The sequence below is a fragment of the Oenanthe melanoleuca genome, chromosome 7, assembly GCF_029582105.1.
Source record: "Oenanthe melanoleuca isolate GR-GAL-2019-014 chromosome 7, OMel1.0, whole genome shotgun sequence".
NCBI classification, from domain to species: domain Eukaryota; kingdom Metazoa; phylum Chordata; class Aves; order Passeriformes; family Muscicapidae; genus Oenanthe; species Oenanthe melanoleuca.
Window position 1 is genome coordinate 13,383,201 of NC_079341.1, and position 16,697 is coordinate 13,399,897.

The 16,697-nt window shown below is 36.4% G+C and overlaps 1 protein-coding gene across 13 annotated transcripts in view; it reads right to left on the bottom strand.

Moving 5' to 3' along the window:
• Nucleotides 1-16,697, bottom strand: part of ABI2 (abl interactor 2) — a 63,068-nt gene that overhangs the window by 23,666 nt on the left and 22,705 nt on the right. For 8 of the 13 annotated variants that reach the window (XM_056496912.1, XM_056496910.1, XM_056496908.1 and 5 more), the window contains exons 2-3: nt 15,012-15,179; nt 7,066-7,242 (exon numbers count right to left, since the gene is read on the bottom strand). In XM_056496912.1, coding sequence (XP_056352887.1) covers nt 7,066-7,242; nt 15,012-15,179 — 345 coding nt within the window. The remainder of the gene's footprint in view (nt 1-7,065; nt 7,243-15,011; nt 15,180-16,697) is intronic. The other 5 variants (XM_056496918.1, XM_056496914.1, XM_056496916.1 and 2 more) reach the window with 1 other exon arrangement.

The window sequence follows — 16,697 nt, forward strand, 5'->3', positions numbered from 1 at the left end:
AAGCTTTTCACAGATGAATTAGCAAGCACATGCACCACAGAAAAATATCTTCTACTAAAGCTGTAACTTTGTCAGCACAGGAGCTGGAATTGGAAGTTCTGCTGAGGAAGAAACTACAGAAACTACTTAAAAAGTAGATCCTTGGTAAGTAACATATCCCAGAAAATGCTCTGGGATCCAGCCCCACAGTTACAGCTGTAAAATGCACTATAAAGAAATGGATCCCTAATGACCATTCTGTTTCAAAAGGGTACAATAGTATCCAATATTTTCTATTATTGAGCCATAGTTTTAGAAAGGTACCATCTGATGACTTCCAAGACACAATACAGCACTGACTAGAGCAGTCAGAAAAACTATCCTCTTAAGCTTAATTTTTTTAATAATTAAGACTTAATTGGCCAATTTCTATTCTTGGAAACTAGTTTTTCATAAAATCCAGTGATTAGAACACCATCTTATATGGTGCTGCCTATGACCGAGTTTTCTTTATAATCACATTTTTATCAGCATTTAACACCCTGAGTTTCTTTAGCACTCCACTGTATAAGGAATTTGTACTGAAATAAATTGGCTAGAACTGATAAATTCTGTCATTCATTCAATTTAATTCTTGGGAATATTTTCACAAGCAAAAAAACCCAAAAAATCACTGAACAGCAAGTGCAGAAATATGTAGTTGGTCAGACATGAGAGCTGATCAAGAGACTGCAAAAACTATTTGCATCAATGTTCTGCATTTATACAGACATGAGGCACTTACCTGCAATAAAGCAAGCAAGGTGGGCTTTTTGGGGGGTTTGGTTATTTTTGGTTGGATGGTTGTTATTTCCCCACCCCTCCAAAATCCTGAATAAGAGATATTCAACACAATCAAAACTCAGGAGGATCTAGTTCCAAAGGTAGACAGAGCCAGAAGTTTATAAGTGGTTGTTTACATTCACACTGTATTTTCTAGAACTTTCAGGATGTCCAAAGAAAAACTTTTTGCCCAGACCCTAGTAAGAAAAAGTGCCTGGTCAATGATGTTTCACAGATTATATTCAAAAACTTCATGCAGCTCTCCTTGACCTTCTTGAGCAAGATTTTATATCCAATTACAGGAAAAAATAACCCAAGGCTGAATAAAAACTCCCTTCCCATGCCTTGCTTCATCTTGTTAACGCTACAGAGATGATGAATAGATTTTTGGCCCATCATCTGCTACCTCAAAGTAAATTTCTTTTCAGCCTGTGGTCAGCTACTCAAATACTTACTGTGCATGTCTAATCAAACCATTTGCTTGCCAGCTCATTAACTAGTTTACATGGAAGTGAAATGTATAAATTTCAGCCCTGTTTTGGCAAATTACCACAAGTAGAAGCTTCAGCAAGTGAGCTTACTTGTTTTTACCACATCCACCCATGCAAAGTAATTGAAGAATCAAGTCTGGTGAATACAAAAAGGCTTAAACAATGTCATTTTCAATTGATTTTCCTTAGCCTTGTAACTAAAATTTTCTTCAAAATCTGTTAAAAATTTAAGTTGCTCAGACACAAATCCAATGCTACAGTTAGTCAGCTTAATATTATAGCTGTTAGGTAAGGCTAAGGGTTTTTTGCAGTCACAAAAAAGAAATGCACGTTAAACACATCCAATCACTTTTAAGTGAAGTAAAATAGCCATTCACACAGAACTGGGGTTACTAACTGCTTTTCAGTCTTCCTTCAGCCTGATGCACAGTGACTACAGTGAGACAAATAACAACTCAGGTCTACTGAGAGATGCTGCTCTGCTTTTTGCCTTGTCTTCTCATGTTTTGCCAATGGGAAGTTGACTGACATGTTTGATTCCTCAAATCAAATTTATAATTTGATTCACTCTGGTAAATAAATGGTGTTATAACAAAAAAAAAAAATTAATTCCAACCTATAAGCAGAAAAAATATTTACTCTGAAAAGCTGCAGAAACTCTTATTGCCACTGCAGATAACGCACAGATATGTCAGTTCACCTATAATCTATAATTACGCAATTTTAAAACTTTTTTTAGGATAGTCATTACTTGCTTATAAACTGTAGCTACAAAGAGCAACAAAGAAAACTGAGGAGACATATTTTGCCATTCTCAAATTAAAAGCATGTAAATACTAAGTGAGTTGAAATACTGTACACCTCACACACCTTTGTAATAGTAAATTCTCTCATAAATTAAGAGTTTTCCATTGTTATCAGAGATGCCACATACACTTAAATACCTGACTAAAAGTACCATCTGTCCAATTTCACAGGGACATCATTATATACTTAGCTTTACAGGCAATCTCAAAAATTTGTAGGATTTTCTTTTAGCTTTTACCAAGCATAGAAAATACTTAAAAGTATTTCACATCAACTCAGAACTTATTTTAATTATTATACTCTATATATTGACATTCTATGTTCTAAAATACACTTCCCTCATTACAATGGTGGCACCTGCTACTAAAAAACTTCCAGTCTCTGTTTCCCCAAACCAGCTGCATTTCAGGAGGAGGAGATCATCATAACTCTATAAAGGCTATAATCTATCTATTAATTAATGTACTATGAACTCCACCATAGTATCATGTGACTTAATTTAACTGCTTGTCTAATTGATTGGATACTTTTTATTGCTGTTTCTGCAGCCACTAATACTACCAACATTTAAAGAATTTGACATACTTCAGCCTGAGTTCTTTGATGCACTATTCATTTAATATTCAACTAAATAAATCACTTATCTTGTTGTTTAACAGTTAAGTATTTTACACAACTATGACATTTATGGAAGTTTCCATAGAGGAGTGCCTTTGAGTATTTAAGCATTGCTATCAGTTTCTGGAAAAATTAAGAATACTGCAACTTTAAAAAATAATATACAGATTTGAATTTGTTACACACCTTTGGAGCCCATTATCTGAGCAATCTCACAGTAAAACATTAATCCAAATCAAACTGTAACTTACACCGTATATAGGATAAAAAGAATATTACACAGGGGGAGGCTCATATTCACCTGCTATCTAGTCCGTGTACACTTTTGTCTACACAAGGCTAGCACAACATCCTTCCCTCATAAATGATCTCCTAAATATGCTGAGGGCAGCTAGTATTTTACCACAAAGCTTTTAAAAGAAACTGTGTTAACTTCCTTTCATATACACATCAATTTATATTACAAAATGCTTATCCACAATAAGTTACTCAACAGAAGTTCTGCGACACAGAAGGGAGAGCGGGTGTTGTTTTAAACAATCAGTAGCATTGATGTCAATCATCTCCCCGTGTGTAATAATCTCAGAGGAAGAATGGAAATCCAGCCCTGGGGTTTCTTACCTTAAATCTAAGCAACCACTTAATGCATAAATGGAGCAAATAAAAGAGGTAAGGAAAAAAAGCATTGAAAAGTTAGTTGGAACTTCAGGATATGAAGAGAAAGGAAAAAGAAAGAAAAAAGTTAAGCATTCAGCATTAACAAAATAATGTATCAGTAGATCATAGAAAGAGTGGTTAAAGCAGAATGTCATGAACAAAAGATCTTCAAGCTGAAACTTCTAATATACATTGACCACAAAGCCTTTAAATTATTACTTTAAAATTAACATTCAAATGCTTGTACACTATTTACTCAAGTTCTTACAGTGCTAACAAAAAGGCAGCTTCTTCCAAAATGTATCATGAGATCTAGATGGATTAATTTCAGAGATTAATTTATTTGAGCTGTCAAAGACTAGCCTTCAAAATGAGCCCAAGCTCATTTAAATTGTTTATATGCATTAGCACTTTTACAAGTAGCTGAAATGGAAGCTTCTAATATAATAAGCTAATGTATGCTCTTTTCTAGAAAATGCTGTTCGTTAACTTGATGCCATGACATCTCTCCTGAACAAAGATCAAGACCAAATCATTACATCTTGTAAGAAGTACAGCACTTTTTTTGGATACCGTACCGCTTATCCGTATTTCCTAAAGTATAAATTGACATTAACCAACAGCAAAACCTTACCTTAAAATCTAAGTACTATAGCTTTCTGACACTAAGTTCTGCATCTTACTGGCATAATACCATACATCTTCTTTCTTCATAAAAATTTCTCTTAAAATTACTTGTCTTTCCCTTTGAATGATCTTTGGTTGATGATTTTTAGTTCAATTCATCCAAATGTATCATTAAATTTGTTACACTTTCTGCAGCACTGAACAGTAAATATTCAGGTAAATATTCAAGTAAATAATTATTTAAATATTTGGATAAATAGTAGAGCATCCAGAGTGACTGATTTGTTCCATCAATTTAGGAGAGACCCTGCTCTACTGAAAAGAAACACAATCTGATTTACTAGAAAATCTCCTGTCCTTGTGTTTAAAGTTCTGTGGATCAATTAACCAATATGATCTCTGCCTCATACAGCTACACTGGAAAACCAAGTTCCCCTGTACTGGCCACAGTGGTCAGTTACCGTTGAAGGTCCATCTGCAGCGACCTCAGCAGCACTGCCTGATAACTTCAATACCTTAATACACACCTCTCTGAAGGAAGCACTTATTTTTTTTCCATTCTCTTGACTGAAGAACTCTTTGTTGGGAACAACAGGTTGGAAGACTTGGTAACTTGGGAAAAATTTGAAAAAAATTGAAAGCAAATCTCTTTCACACAAAAGATTTTTTAGATTTTTGTAGCATTGTAGCTTCAAGGAAGGGAAGATGAAGGGACTGCTGGGATGATACAGAGGCACTTGAATTCTCTCATATCTATCTAGAAACCATACTATAGAGCAACCCTTCCTGAACATCGTCTCCTCTATGCTTCAGATTTCTGAATGGAAGGAGTAAGATGCTTAAGGGCCTGTACCACAGCTCTCACCATGGCATACTGAATTTCTCAGCCAAGAATCCTCCCTTTTACTCCTGTATTATTCTGTTCAGCTTGCCATCTTTCTCAGGGGTTGCAATGAACGTCTGCTGCATCAGCATTCTACCTGTCCTGAAAATACATAATTCTGGGTCCAAGTACTGGAGCAGAAGCACTTCAGCAGAAAAAGGACAAAGAATGCAGACTGAGGAATCCTGATGCTAACTGAAACTTTAACGCTGTTTATGCAACAACTCCTTCTGAATGTTCATTTGAAGTGAAAAGTATCACAGCTCCAACGATGAAGAGCTATATATAGGCAAATTTAAAGCTTCTACATGTTTTGTATCTCTCTGATCAACAGCCAGAGGTCTAATAAACTAATTTGTAGTTACTCAAACAGAAGAAAAACAGGTTCATAAGCACAACTGGCCACCTTTTCCCCCCATCAGCAAGAAAGGTGGGGTTTTTTTTCTGTCCTAAACACAGGATTAACCTGATTGGAACACATTTACAATCTTAATAGCATGACTTCAAGCTCTTTGATTACTGTTTCACAAGTACACAAAACTTCATTTTCTAGATAAACACAGTGCATGGTAAACATAATTTAAGTCTATCACAAGCATAAAAAATGGATGTAAAGCACACTTGAGTCATCATCCATTCGATGAACTATGCTCTTTTAGAAGAACATAATTCATTGCATCTTAGTATGACTGCTACACTGAGGTAAGTGGGATACCAATTATAATGATTTAGGGCCAGTGCTAAGTAAGATTGTGCTGCAGAGCAATTAAAAAATATTCTTTAATGAGTTCTAAAATGATCTCCCTAAAACAAAAAGTGATGATTAAAATATTAGCAACAGCAATCCTACAGGTTAATGTGCTCCATCCATACCCAGAAGAAGATCTTCTGACCTGCATAAATTCAAAACTGGTGGCAGATTTTAACACACAAACCAGTTTCCTGGTCAAAACTGTGGTTATTGAAGTCGGGTATGCTTTTTTGTTTGTCCTTTATAAAATCTGTTCAGAGGTTGATTATTTGGGTAAGAAATGGGGGGAAGGAGACTTTCCATTAACAAACAGGACGTTGAAAAGACCTTAAGTAAAATTGCTTGGGAAAGATATTTAAATCAAATTGCTTGGAATTTGAATTTTAAAAGTTAGGTTAAATTACTTATTGCCATTTAAAAGGCCATCAAGCAGACAAATCAAATAGGACAACAGAGATAACCTAATCCAGTTACAAGTCAAGTAAAAGAAATTCTGGTGTACTTTGACTGGAAGAAGCATCTTAGCTTACTGCTACTTAGCAGGTTTACAGATTTGTTAGTTTGCCTTGTAAGAATGACATCACTTTGTGTTATTTACCTTTCATTTCCTGGAACTTTAATACTGTCAGTGTTCTCATTTCCGTACTTGTTTTCCTGGCAGCACAAGTTAACAATGAGCTCACACCTGCTACGACAGTGTTTGTATTCAGGATGTGCTTTTAAAAACGTGTATCTAACCTCAAACATGATATCACTGTTGCTGTGTACATTGATCTAACAGCCACCAGTTGTGTTTCAGTCTGATCTCTGCCCTGAAATTCCTTCTTTTTTCCTAATCTTGAAAGGAAAAACCAGCTGGCTTTAAACTTGGCAATGATATTCCCATCCCAAAACCCCATATGGCACAAAAGTTGTAGAGAACTCCTTTTAACAAAGCACATCACTGGGTTTGTATATAACTGACCCTGGCAGAAAGAAGAAAAGGGAGCTCATAACACTTCCCATGCAAACCCTTTCTTTGCATGAATGTCAAAGTAAACCAGTGGCAATTACAGCTGGATCACACTCTGTGGTGCTAATTCAGGCAGAAAAGTGATGGTCATTAGCCCTTCAGTACCCACGTATATTCCTGGCAACTGACCCAAACAATAATAGCAGCATCACACAAGCTGATATTCAGAAGCATTTTAAAAGATGAGACTCACAGTCCCAATTAGAAATCAGATTCAGTGAGTTTGAAACATTTAGAAACACTGGGGCAAGAGAAGGGGAAGGGACAACTGGAAAACGGACAGGACTCCTCCCCTGTTTACAGACACATTGTCCAGGCAAGGAGAAACTGGTATATTATCATGAAAAGCATCAGGTTATTTTGAAAATATACAAAGACAATGAATTTGCAGTTTGGCTGTTTTAACAATATCACCTACCTTCACTCCATGTCCAATATCATCTAGAATTGTATAATCAATAGGTTTCCTGATGTAGCGAACTGGTCGCTCCAAGTTAGCTGGTGCAATGATTTTGTGAGTTCTTGAGGTGTTTTTGTTTGTAGTCAAGATACCAATTTCTCTTCTAGCAACTTTCTCTTTGTGAATGTCCACCGTCTACAAAAGACGCAGTGTATTTACTAACAGTGGTATGCATTGGAATACAGAGTCAGTATTAAAAAAAAATTAAATCACTCCTAATGTTTCGAAGATCTCTAGACTGTACTAAACATATCACTACATATACTTGATTACATCATCTTTCTTCAACTTACTGCTGAATTTGCCACCTCTAAAGTCCCACTAATAGCTGGGGGTTCTTTGGGTTTTTTGTTACCCTCGTTCTTTCAGTTTCTCCTTTCCATTCTTAGTAGTGCACATCAATTTACTGACACTGTTTTATAAGGTTCCTTCACTTATCTATTTTTATTTTACAGCTGCTGTCTAAGCTTGTCTTTGACATGGGCTTCAACTAGATGAAGTGTAAGGATGCCTACCCAAACCTTAAATTTAAGACCAGAAAAAACAAACCGTAAGCAGGTTTTCTTACACTGTAAAAGTTTGCTAAATCAGGACTGGTAAGCCTGTGATAGAATAAAATTTCACTGAGACAAATGGAAAAAGTATTTTGGTCATTACAACTCACTCATCACAAAGCAATTATTAGATTTTAGAATGTGTTCCACACTAATTTATCCACAATAAAGCCAAAGGTTAAACCCACTGTCTTCCCTTTGGGTGCCTAGGGCAAACACTGGAAATCCCTTCCTTCATATACTAAAATCAGTACCACAAGAGAATCTTTGGGGTAAGAAAAAGTCCTGCTGACAATTCATTGCCTAAAAACATGTACATGAATCTTAATAGGTACCAAGAGTAAGAAAAGGCTATCAGAAAGTCTATTTATCTCTTCCAGGAAAATATAATCTGGAGCTCCTTGCCTTATTTAAACCAAAAATAATTGCTTGTTCACAAAGCAGCTTTCAATATAGGAAAAAAAACCCTAAACTGTGCTAAACTGTGAGCAAAACTTTTAGCTACAAGATAAAAACCAAAAGTATAAGCAGCCAGAACCACCACCATAAGGATTTCTAAGCACTCATAGATTTCTTGTTACCACTTCAATGATCATGAATGGCACCAGAAACACTTTTCACAGTTTTGAATCAGGCTTTGCAATAACTGGAGAACAGGCATAAATGAGAACTCATTTTCCTAACACACATTTTTGAATAATTTAATTTTTCTGTGGGCAGGCACTGGGGCAGTGAGGCTGGCTACACTGTTTTAAGCTGCTACCGATAGCAAAGCAAGCTAATAATGAATCATCACCACAACCTTTAAAAGTACAAAAAAAAAATTTTTAGAAACCCCAACCAACCCCCAAACTACTTCCAAGAAGTTTTTTCTTTGCATTATTTCCAGGGAAATATCTGGGACATTATATGTGATCTTACAATACTATCATCAAGATTGCCTAGTATTTCCCAGCAACATATTTTCAAGTTTTAACTTTGCTAAAATTAAGCACTGACTAGAGCTTTGTCATGTACATTCTGCCACCTCTACTTACACCTGCCTAGAACTGTAAGGTTTCCACTATAGGTGCATAGTTATTTCTTAAAATAAAGCTATAGAAAAACAGATGGTAAGGTCAAAATGTATTGGCAAATTTCTCTTTGGAAAGCTCAAGTTTGTTGAGCAATGATTTGAAATTTATTGGGGGTAGTTAAACTATCTGGGACACCCACACAAAAACCCATCCAGATCTGGCCAAATTCTGCAGAAATTCACGGTTCACACAAGTGTAACAAACACATATTTCTGCAACTAACTTAACAACTAAACCACTCTCCAATGAATTTGCCAAGGTCCTTTCTGAAGCCCCCCAAGATGACTAGGACTGTACATCAACCCCCAATACAGCAGTGCAGATCAGATCTTCACAGCTCTTACAGCGCTGTATTTATGGTACAAGCACAAGTGCAAACAGAGCACATCAACATTTTCCAAGCCAGAGTACCTAAAGTCCACCATTCTGCATCAGGGTAAGATGTAAGATTTCATCTTCCATCTCAGGCTTTTATCCCTTCTCTGCACTAGACCTTTGCTTTTGCAGTATAGGGAACAAGAGCACACATTCTGGAAAAGGTCTACAGACTCCTCGTCTCAGAGGCACATACATGATGGCAACAACTTGGGAGGACAGTCTCATTTTTGACACTACTGACAAATTCAGTCTCTACTGCAGACTTCATCTGTGGTCTAAACATGTCACTGGAGACCTGCAGAGACACGACTCTTGTATGTTCTTTATCTCACAAGCCTCTGATACCATTCGGTAGAATGTTAAAAATCTTCAGCTGCAACAGCAGCTGGACTTCAGGATGAACCGGAACACCAAAATCTTATGGGTCTGAATCTGGTCCTTCAAAACCAGTTTCATGCCTTGAGTATCGCACTCAGAGCCAGAAATTTCAACCCAAAAATCAAAAAGGAAGTTATTAGGGTTGGCAAGATGATTTCTCACTTTCTATTTCAAGTGCTAGAACTCTGCAACTTTGAATATGTTATTTCAGTACTTTCTTATGTAATTATCTACTAATACAGTGCAAGTACAGATATTTAATGCTCATGTTACTGTAGCAATGGTATCCTGGCACTGTGCAAAGCTGTTGCTGTGAATGAAGAGTGGGTTTTCAATAGGAGCCAGGGCTAAAACCTTCCTTAAGGACTACGGTGATCATGAGGCATGACTACAGTAACAAACAATGAAATGCATAAAACCTAATTAAAACCTGAAGCTCATCTGGTGGGATTTCTCTTGCATTATGATTCACAACATCTCTTTTAACTTGAATAGCTATGGAATGACTAGAAGTACACAAACTGCACCTAATTCTGGTTCACACGTCTAAACTAGTATTGAAAAGCATTATGCTGGCCATTTTCCAGACATTTCATTTTCTTGTTTAGTCGACTATGGAAGTCATGAGATCCTAATGCACCCACAAAATAGCACAAAGGAGCACTGTGGTATTCCATTAGTAGAGGAGGTAACAAAGATTAACCTGCTACCGAAGAAAATGAAAACATTTATCCCCAACATACAGGTAATTATTACCTCCAGTACTAACATAAATCCCTTATCAAGGCAGGAGAATGCACCAAAATGTTTATTCATCAGCTTAGAAAGTTCTAATGAGAAGTTTCTGGGGTTAGAGCTGGACTAACAGAACATCTGGCTTGAAAACTCTTTTAGGAAAAGCAGAAGGGATACACTGTGCCCTTCTGCAACTTAAAACCCTGTTTTCTAACAAGAAATTTTGGATGCCTGACAGCATTATTACGCTTTTTAAATCTTCTTTCACATAGCTCCATCAATTTTGGCAAAAGCTTTTAAGTGACAGTTTGTTAGAGGTTAGGCTCATTACTATCATCTTTTCATATGCTTTCCATGATCCCCGCAATAGATGAGGGACAGCATAAGGGGAAAAACAAGTATGAACCACTGCATTTTTTCTATTAGGAATTTTCTGGCCATTTTGAAACATCAGGTTTTCATACTGAATTCAACAAAGCCAGTCTCAAGCTCTGCAAATACTAAAACAAAACAAAACAAAACAAAACAAAAAAAAAAAGTAATAATTTCTGGGAAAGTTAACACTACTTACCAGTTCACTTAAAAGTCACTGAGTTTTGAGAAATATTCTCTTCTACCAGTAAACAAAATTTCTCAAAGTATTAAGTTAGCATTTAACTAATGTTAGTTTTGGCTGGGACAGAATTAATTTTCTTCACAGTATGGGGTGATACTTTGGATTAGTGCTGTAAACAGAGCTGATAACTCCAGGATGTTTTAGTTACCGCTGAGCAGTGACTGCAGAGCCAAGGCCTTGTCTGCTCCCCATCCCACCCAGCACTGGGTAGCCTGGGGTGCACCACAAGTTGAGAAGGGACACAGCCAGGACAGCTGGCCCCGCTGACCAGGGGACAATGCTCCACGTGGCCCCATGGGCAGCAGGGCCAGGCTGACCTGGGGGAGCCTGGCTGGGCACGGCTGCCTGGGAGTCCCCAGCAGCTGAGCAGCTGCTCTCATCTGCAGCCTTTCTCCTTGGGTTTTCTCTCTTCAATATCAGCTTTCTATATTATTGTTATCATCATCATCATTAAACTGTACATATCTCAACCCACCTTCTCACTTTTACACTTCTGATTATCTATCCATATCCTGGTAAGGGGGAATGAGTGAGCAGCCATGTGGTGCTTAGTTGCCAGCTGGGGTTAAACCACAACAGCATGCTGAAACTCTGAATTTCAGTGAAATTTCAGAAATAAGAGTCTCCAGAAACCTTCATTTCTTCCTCTTCTCAAACCATTCTAACTTAATCTTATAAATTAACGTCAGTCTGTTAGTCTGGGCTTTTAAAATTCAGTTTCAAAAATCTCAGAAGAAAATGTTGCTTACATATAGTATTGCTGGACTTTTATTTTTTTATTAATCTTATTAATTTGATGCAATTCAAATTAACTGCAAATTACCTTGAAAATTGGATTTTTACTTTAAAATTAGTAACTGCCTAATTTTGACATGTTAGAAATGTGATATTAATTGTCTCATGCTGCATATAATTTATACACAAAAAAAAAAAAGAGATCATAATGCTACAAAAATGCTAAAATGCTACTTGTTCCATAAACAGGAAGATGCACTGTGCAAGCTTGGCCTTGCATCACCATTTTTAACATGTTTTGCTATTCCTGTGCCTTGCAAGAATAAGACAACTGAGAAAGGTCACAAATTTTCATTGACTTTTCAGTGGAAAGTCCAGGTGAACTTCCCTGCAGAGACTGAGCAGCTCACAGATGTTGCTACAGCCCAGCTAAGCAGCACCTGCTGCCTGCAGAGAATCCAAGCCTGCAGTCTATTCAGTGCCTGTTCTCACAGCCAAGAGCATGGCAGTCAGCTCTGTAAGGGGAGGATGTAGCAGAACTCCCCACAACACAGTGCCACTGCAGAAAACTCACCACTACCACTCATCTTTGTGATGATGTGCTTGTTTATATAATTAGCAGCAGACTTTTTAAAATGACCTTGCTAAGTAACAGATTCTGTAACTAAACCAGAAAAAACATTTCTCATCATACAAATGTTAAAACCTGAAAATCCGCCAGATTAATTTAAAGAATTTGGATGTTAGTAAGGTATCACAGTGGCTGCTAACTTGAAAGCTGCAAGGTAGTTTTTTTAACAAGTATAAATATTTGTACATTTGATCTGTATTTAAGATTTAAATTCTTAGTCAAACATGAAACACTGTGTATCATCTAGTTCTGGACAAGGTTCAAGAAGGCAAGTAAGAATAGATTCATAAGCTTTCCGACCAAACCAAAATAATTCTAATTCTTAAACCAACGGGATTTAATCACTTGCATAAAAATAGTTTCAATAGTAACAATTTCCTTATTCACAGCCTATATATAATTTGAAAAAGCACAAATTATTATCAGCTTCCTTTTCAGCTTTGATTAGGTTGGTATTTAGAAGGAAACACAGAGATATAAATTGACATTCTCCCAGTGAATAGAGGACCAGAGCATTTTATCTTACTGAGTTAATCACACCTCTCCCAGTCTGAGCTACTTGTACAAAACAAGCACTTTGCGAAAAGTTTTTGTACCAAGCACCAAATGATTCTGCTCTCTTTGCAGAGTATGTAGAATCCCAAATCAGAGTTAAAAGCAGGATTCCACACAGATATCACAATTTGCATATAATGTTTTCTAAACTTAAATACCAAGATCTACTGACCAAAACTAACCTGTTTTCTGTTCTAGGCTACTGACGCTAATTTCAGTGAGGCTGGCTGAAATCCTAATTTGGCAGTGAGGTATTACAGCACAAAGCATTTTCAGTACTGTTAGAAAAGGCTCAGTAAACTTTACACCCAAAATAATCATCAAGGAAACCTTCCATATACTAGGCTAATTTCAGGAGAAGTATAATCAATTTTCTTGAAAAAAATTTATTTATTTACAGAAAAACTGTGGAAATTAATTTTTTTAAGAAAAACAACCATGGAAATTAGACAGATGACACACTAATCTATAACCTTGGTATTTTGGGAGGAAGCCATTTCCAAACACATTAACTCAACTTTATTAAGTTCCTTGGATCAATACACTTCATGTATATAATATCCAAAATTTGAATACTGTCTGCTCCTCTGATATTATTTCTTCCATAAAGATTTGGGGAGCATCCTACAAATGATACAGGCTCAAAAAAAACACGGAACAAGCCACATAAAAAATTCCCCCAAACAAGCCAGATTTTCAATTTTATAGCAGTATTTTAAAAAAAGACCATCAGAGATGGTTTTTTTTTGGTTGCTCAAGCTCAACCTATGAAATTTTGCAGACACATCTTCATTGGTGTTGGGGTACTGCTAATCTAGTGCTCTATTTTATATAACTAGCTGTGTTGTATAAAGGTCAAAGAAAATCTAACCTAGCTCTCAATCTGCACAAATGTCATCATCTCAGGAGGAAAAAAATCTAAAATAGTACGGCCCTTTCCACAAAAGCTACTTTACAGAAGCTGTGTGACAAAATGAGTTTTCCACATTCAGGAAATGCAAAATATACTGTCTTTTGCATCAGGCTCTCAAACAGCTGGAACATAAGTGAGCTGGCACAAGCCTGTGAGGAAGCACATACACACAGAGCATATAGTTATAGCACACAGGCACACACAGGGTAATTCGTAACACTTTCTGGGGGAAAAAAAAAATGAATTTACTTGTCTACATAATGATTAACATGGAGTGTTTAGAGAAGAAATCAAACTTCCAGCTTATTTTTGATGCAGATCCATGAGACAACTGAGGCAACTAATAGCACAACACCATCAAAAGAGAAAATCCTCCCCACCTCTTTCTTTGTACTTGCCCTGGGATTCCTCTGACCCAATCAGAGGCAATTCAGCCCACTAAGCCAGCATAAAATTACTCACTTCTTTTGCTGGTTCAAATAGATCCAATCCATCTACTTATTTCCTACCTTACACAGCCCCTACTTTCAAATATTTTTCTAAATACCACAATACTCTTTATTTTCATTTATTTTATCACATGGAGATCAAGAAACCCTAGTAGCCAAAATGTAGTGGTCAACTAAGACATTAAATACTCAGTAAACAGACATGAAACTCAGAAACTGCTGTATCATTGTTTTTAATTTTCCTTTTAATCCATCAGTGGCTGGTAAATCTGCACTTTTATCTATCATTCATTCTCAGCCCACTCTGGCAGTCACCATTCTCTCATCAATGTGGTGATTGAACCTGGGTTCCTGATTATAGTAGCTTAGTTTATTGCTGCTCAGAAAAACTGCAAACAACTGCAGGAGTTCTGCAGCCATACACAAACTGAAACATTAATTTTGGCTTTTGTTCATGTCACTGCAAAGTATATTTTATTGAGAAAAGCCAGGAGCAAACTGTTTTTGTCATCTATGCTGTTGTCATTAGATGCCAGTATAACAGCAACAGAAAATGTGAAAAATGATGAGTACTGTTTCCCACCATCCATTTCATATTTCTTAACACAGTATTTTCATTTTACCATTAGCAACTTTTAGGTGCTTTTCACTTATGCAGAATGACACCCTCTCCAAACAATAATCTGGCTGAGAATGCATTTAACCTACTTTGGTATGTAAAACGCTCATACTAACACTGGTATAGAACCACATGATGAGACATAATCCCAGAATGAATATGAGAAGAAACACATCCTTCTGTTTTAAATTCTTCTCGCTCACAAGATGTCAGTTCAGAGTTTTATTTGCTATGTAATATCAAAGGCAAAAGAAAGAAGTCTCACTTGTGAAATATGGTTGATTGAAGATTCCATGCGCCGAAGCTGGGATGCCTGGATATCCAGCATTTGGAGAACATTGTTGGCCAAAGTGTTGATCAGATAGGCTACGCTTGCTAATGACTGCGTTGTGTAGGCTTTGGTTTCTTCCAGGGCTCGCTGCTTATCTGCTGACTGAAAAACAGAAAGAAAAGGCTTATTTAGTATGAAGTCTTTCATGCAAAGATTCTTGGAATTAACTCCTTTTGCCTCTCTTTAAAGTCAACTAATTATATTAAATCAAAGGAATTCTAAATTAAAGTTACCATCTTTTCACGAAAGATACCTTTGTATTTTAAGATTTTCTACATTTTCTAAGAAGAATAAGCTCCTTTTTTTCTAGAAATATACTTGGATTTTTCTTGAAAAAGCTCCAACTTCTTATTCAGTATTTTAGTAATTTACTTGAAAAGCACTCTGAGACACCTATTATTTATTTCTCCTAGATTTTATATGATTTAGAACTGGTTTGCTTTTCTAAACTTTGTGCTTCATTTATAACTCATAACAGCCTACAAGGAGCTGCCAAACAGCGTATTCCGCATCTCTCCTAATCATTGTCACAAATGGTCATTATTCACAGTGAATCAACTATATTCCCATAAGATGGTAGCTGAATACAATGTGAGAGAAATCATTTTTAAAAAGACTAAGTTAATGTTTTCTTCTTAAACATTTTGTACTTTGTCACATTGTCAATACCTTTTTCTATGAAAAATTAGTATGATCCATTTTTCTAGTAGTAGAGCACCTGAAAGTATTTAGGCTATCAACAGACAAGATATCCATTAGAAATTTAAAAATGTACATACATTTCAAACAGCATTAAAAATAATAAGCCAAGAATCTAATTGTTAATGTTCTGTGTTTCTCCTTGAAAAATAGTTAATATCGCTAAGATGTAATTCAGTACAAAAAATACAGATTAAAGGACTGGTAAGATATACAACTAAGATGCTAAGAAACTTTCCAGTTTCCAAGGCTTCGGTACACAGTGAACTTCACTTTTAGGTGATCTTTAGCCTTCTCACAGGCTGATGCAGCTGTTTCTAAAGCAATGGCTGATAAATATTCTCTACTCCCACCTGTCATTATAATACTGTATTTCATTATTTCCTTGGTTTTTTATATTATTCACATAGGTTGAGTATCAATATTCAAGAAATGTGCTGTTATTAAAGAGAGAATATAAAGTAATTTCGTATCTTTCAGCACAAGCTGCAGCTAACATCCATTGTATTATATGTACTTGGAAAAACACAAAGTAAGCATATGTGTATTTCAGGAAAACAATTCCTACAGCTCAGTATGTTTCCCAAGACCATGAAGTAAGATTCTTAAAAGAAGATTGCTAGCTACACATGTAAACATAGGCACAAGACTTCAATTAAACACTCACACAAAAGATAATCAATATTTTCTCTTTCCTGGCAACTTCCTGTGCCCATAAACAACACCAGTAATTTAACTGGCCAGTTGGCAGGCTTCAGTGGTACCAGTTCTTCATCTACTAAGGAGGAGGAGAGCTGCAGCTGCTCCTCATCCAAGAACTGCCTCCATGGGGCAGGAGGGAGGAATGCTGCAGGAGGTGAACGCTTTACCCACGTCTCTCTTCCACGCAGAAGACAAAACAAGACCAACAGAAGAAGGAAC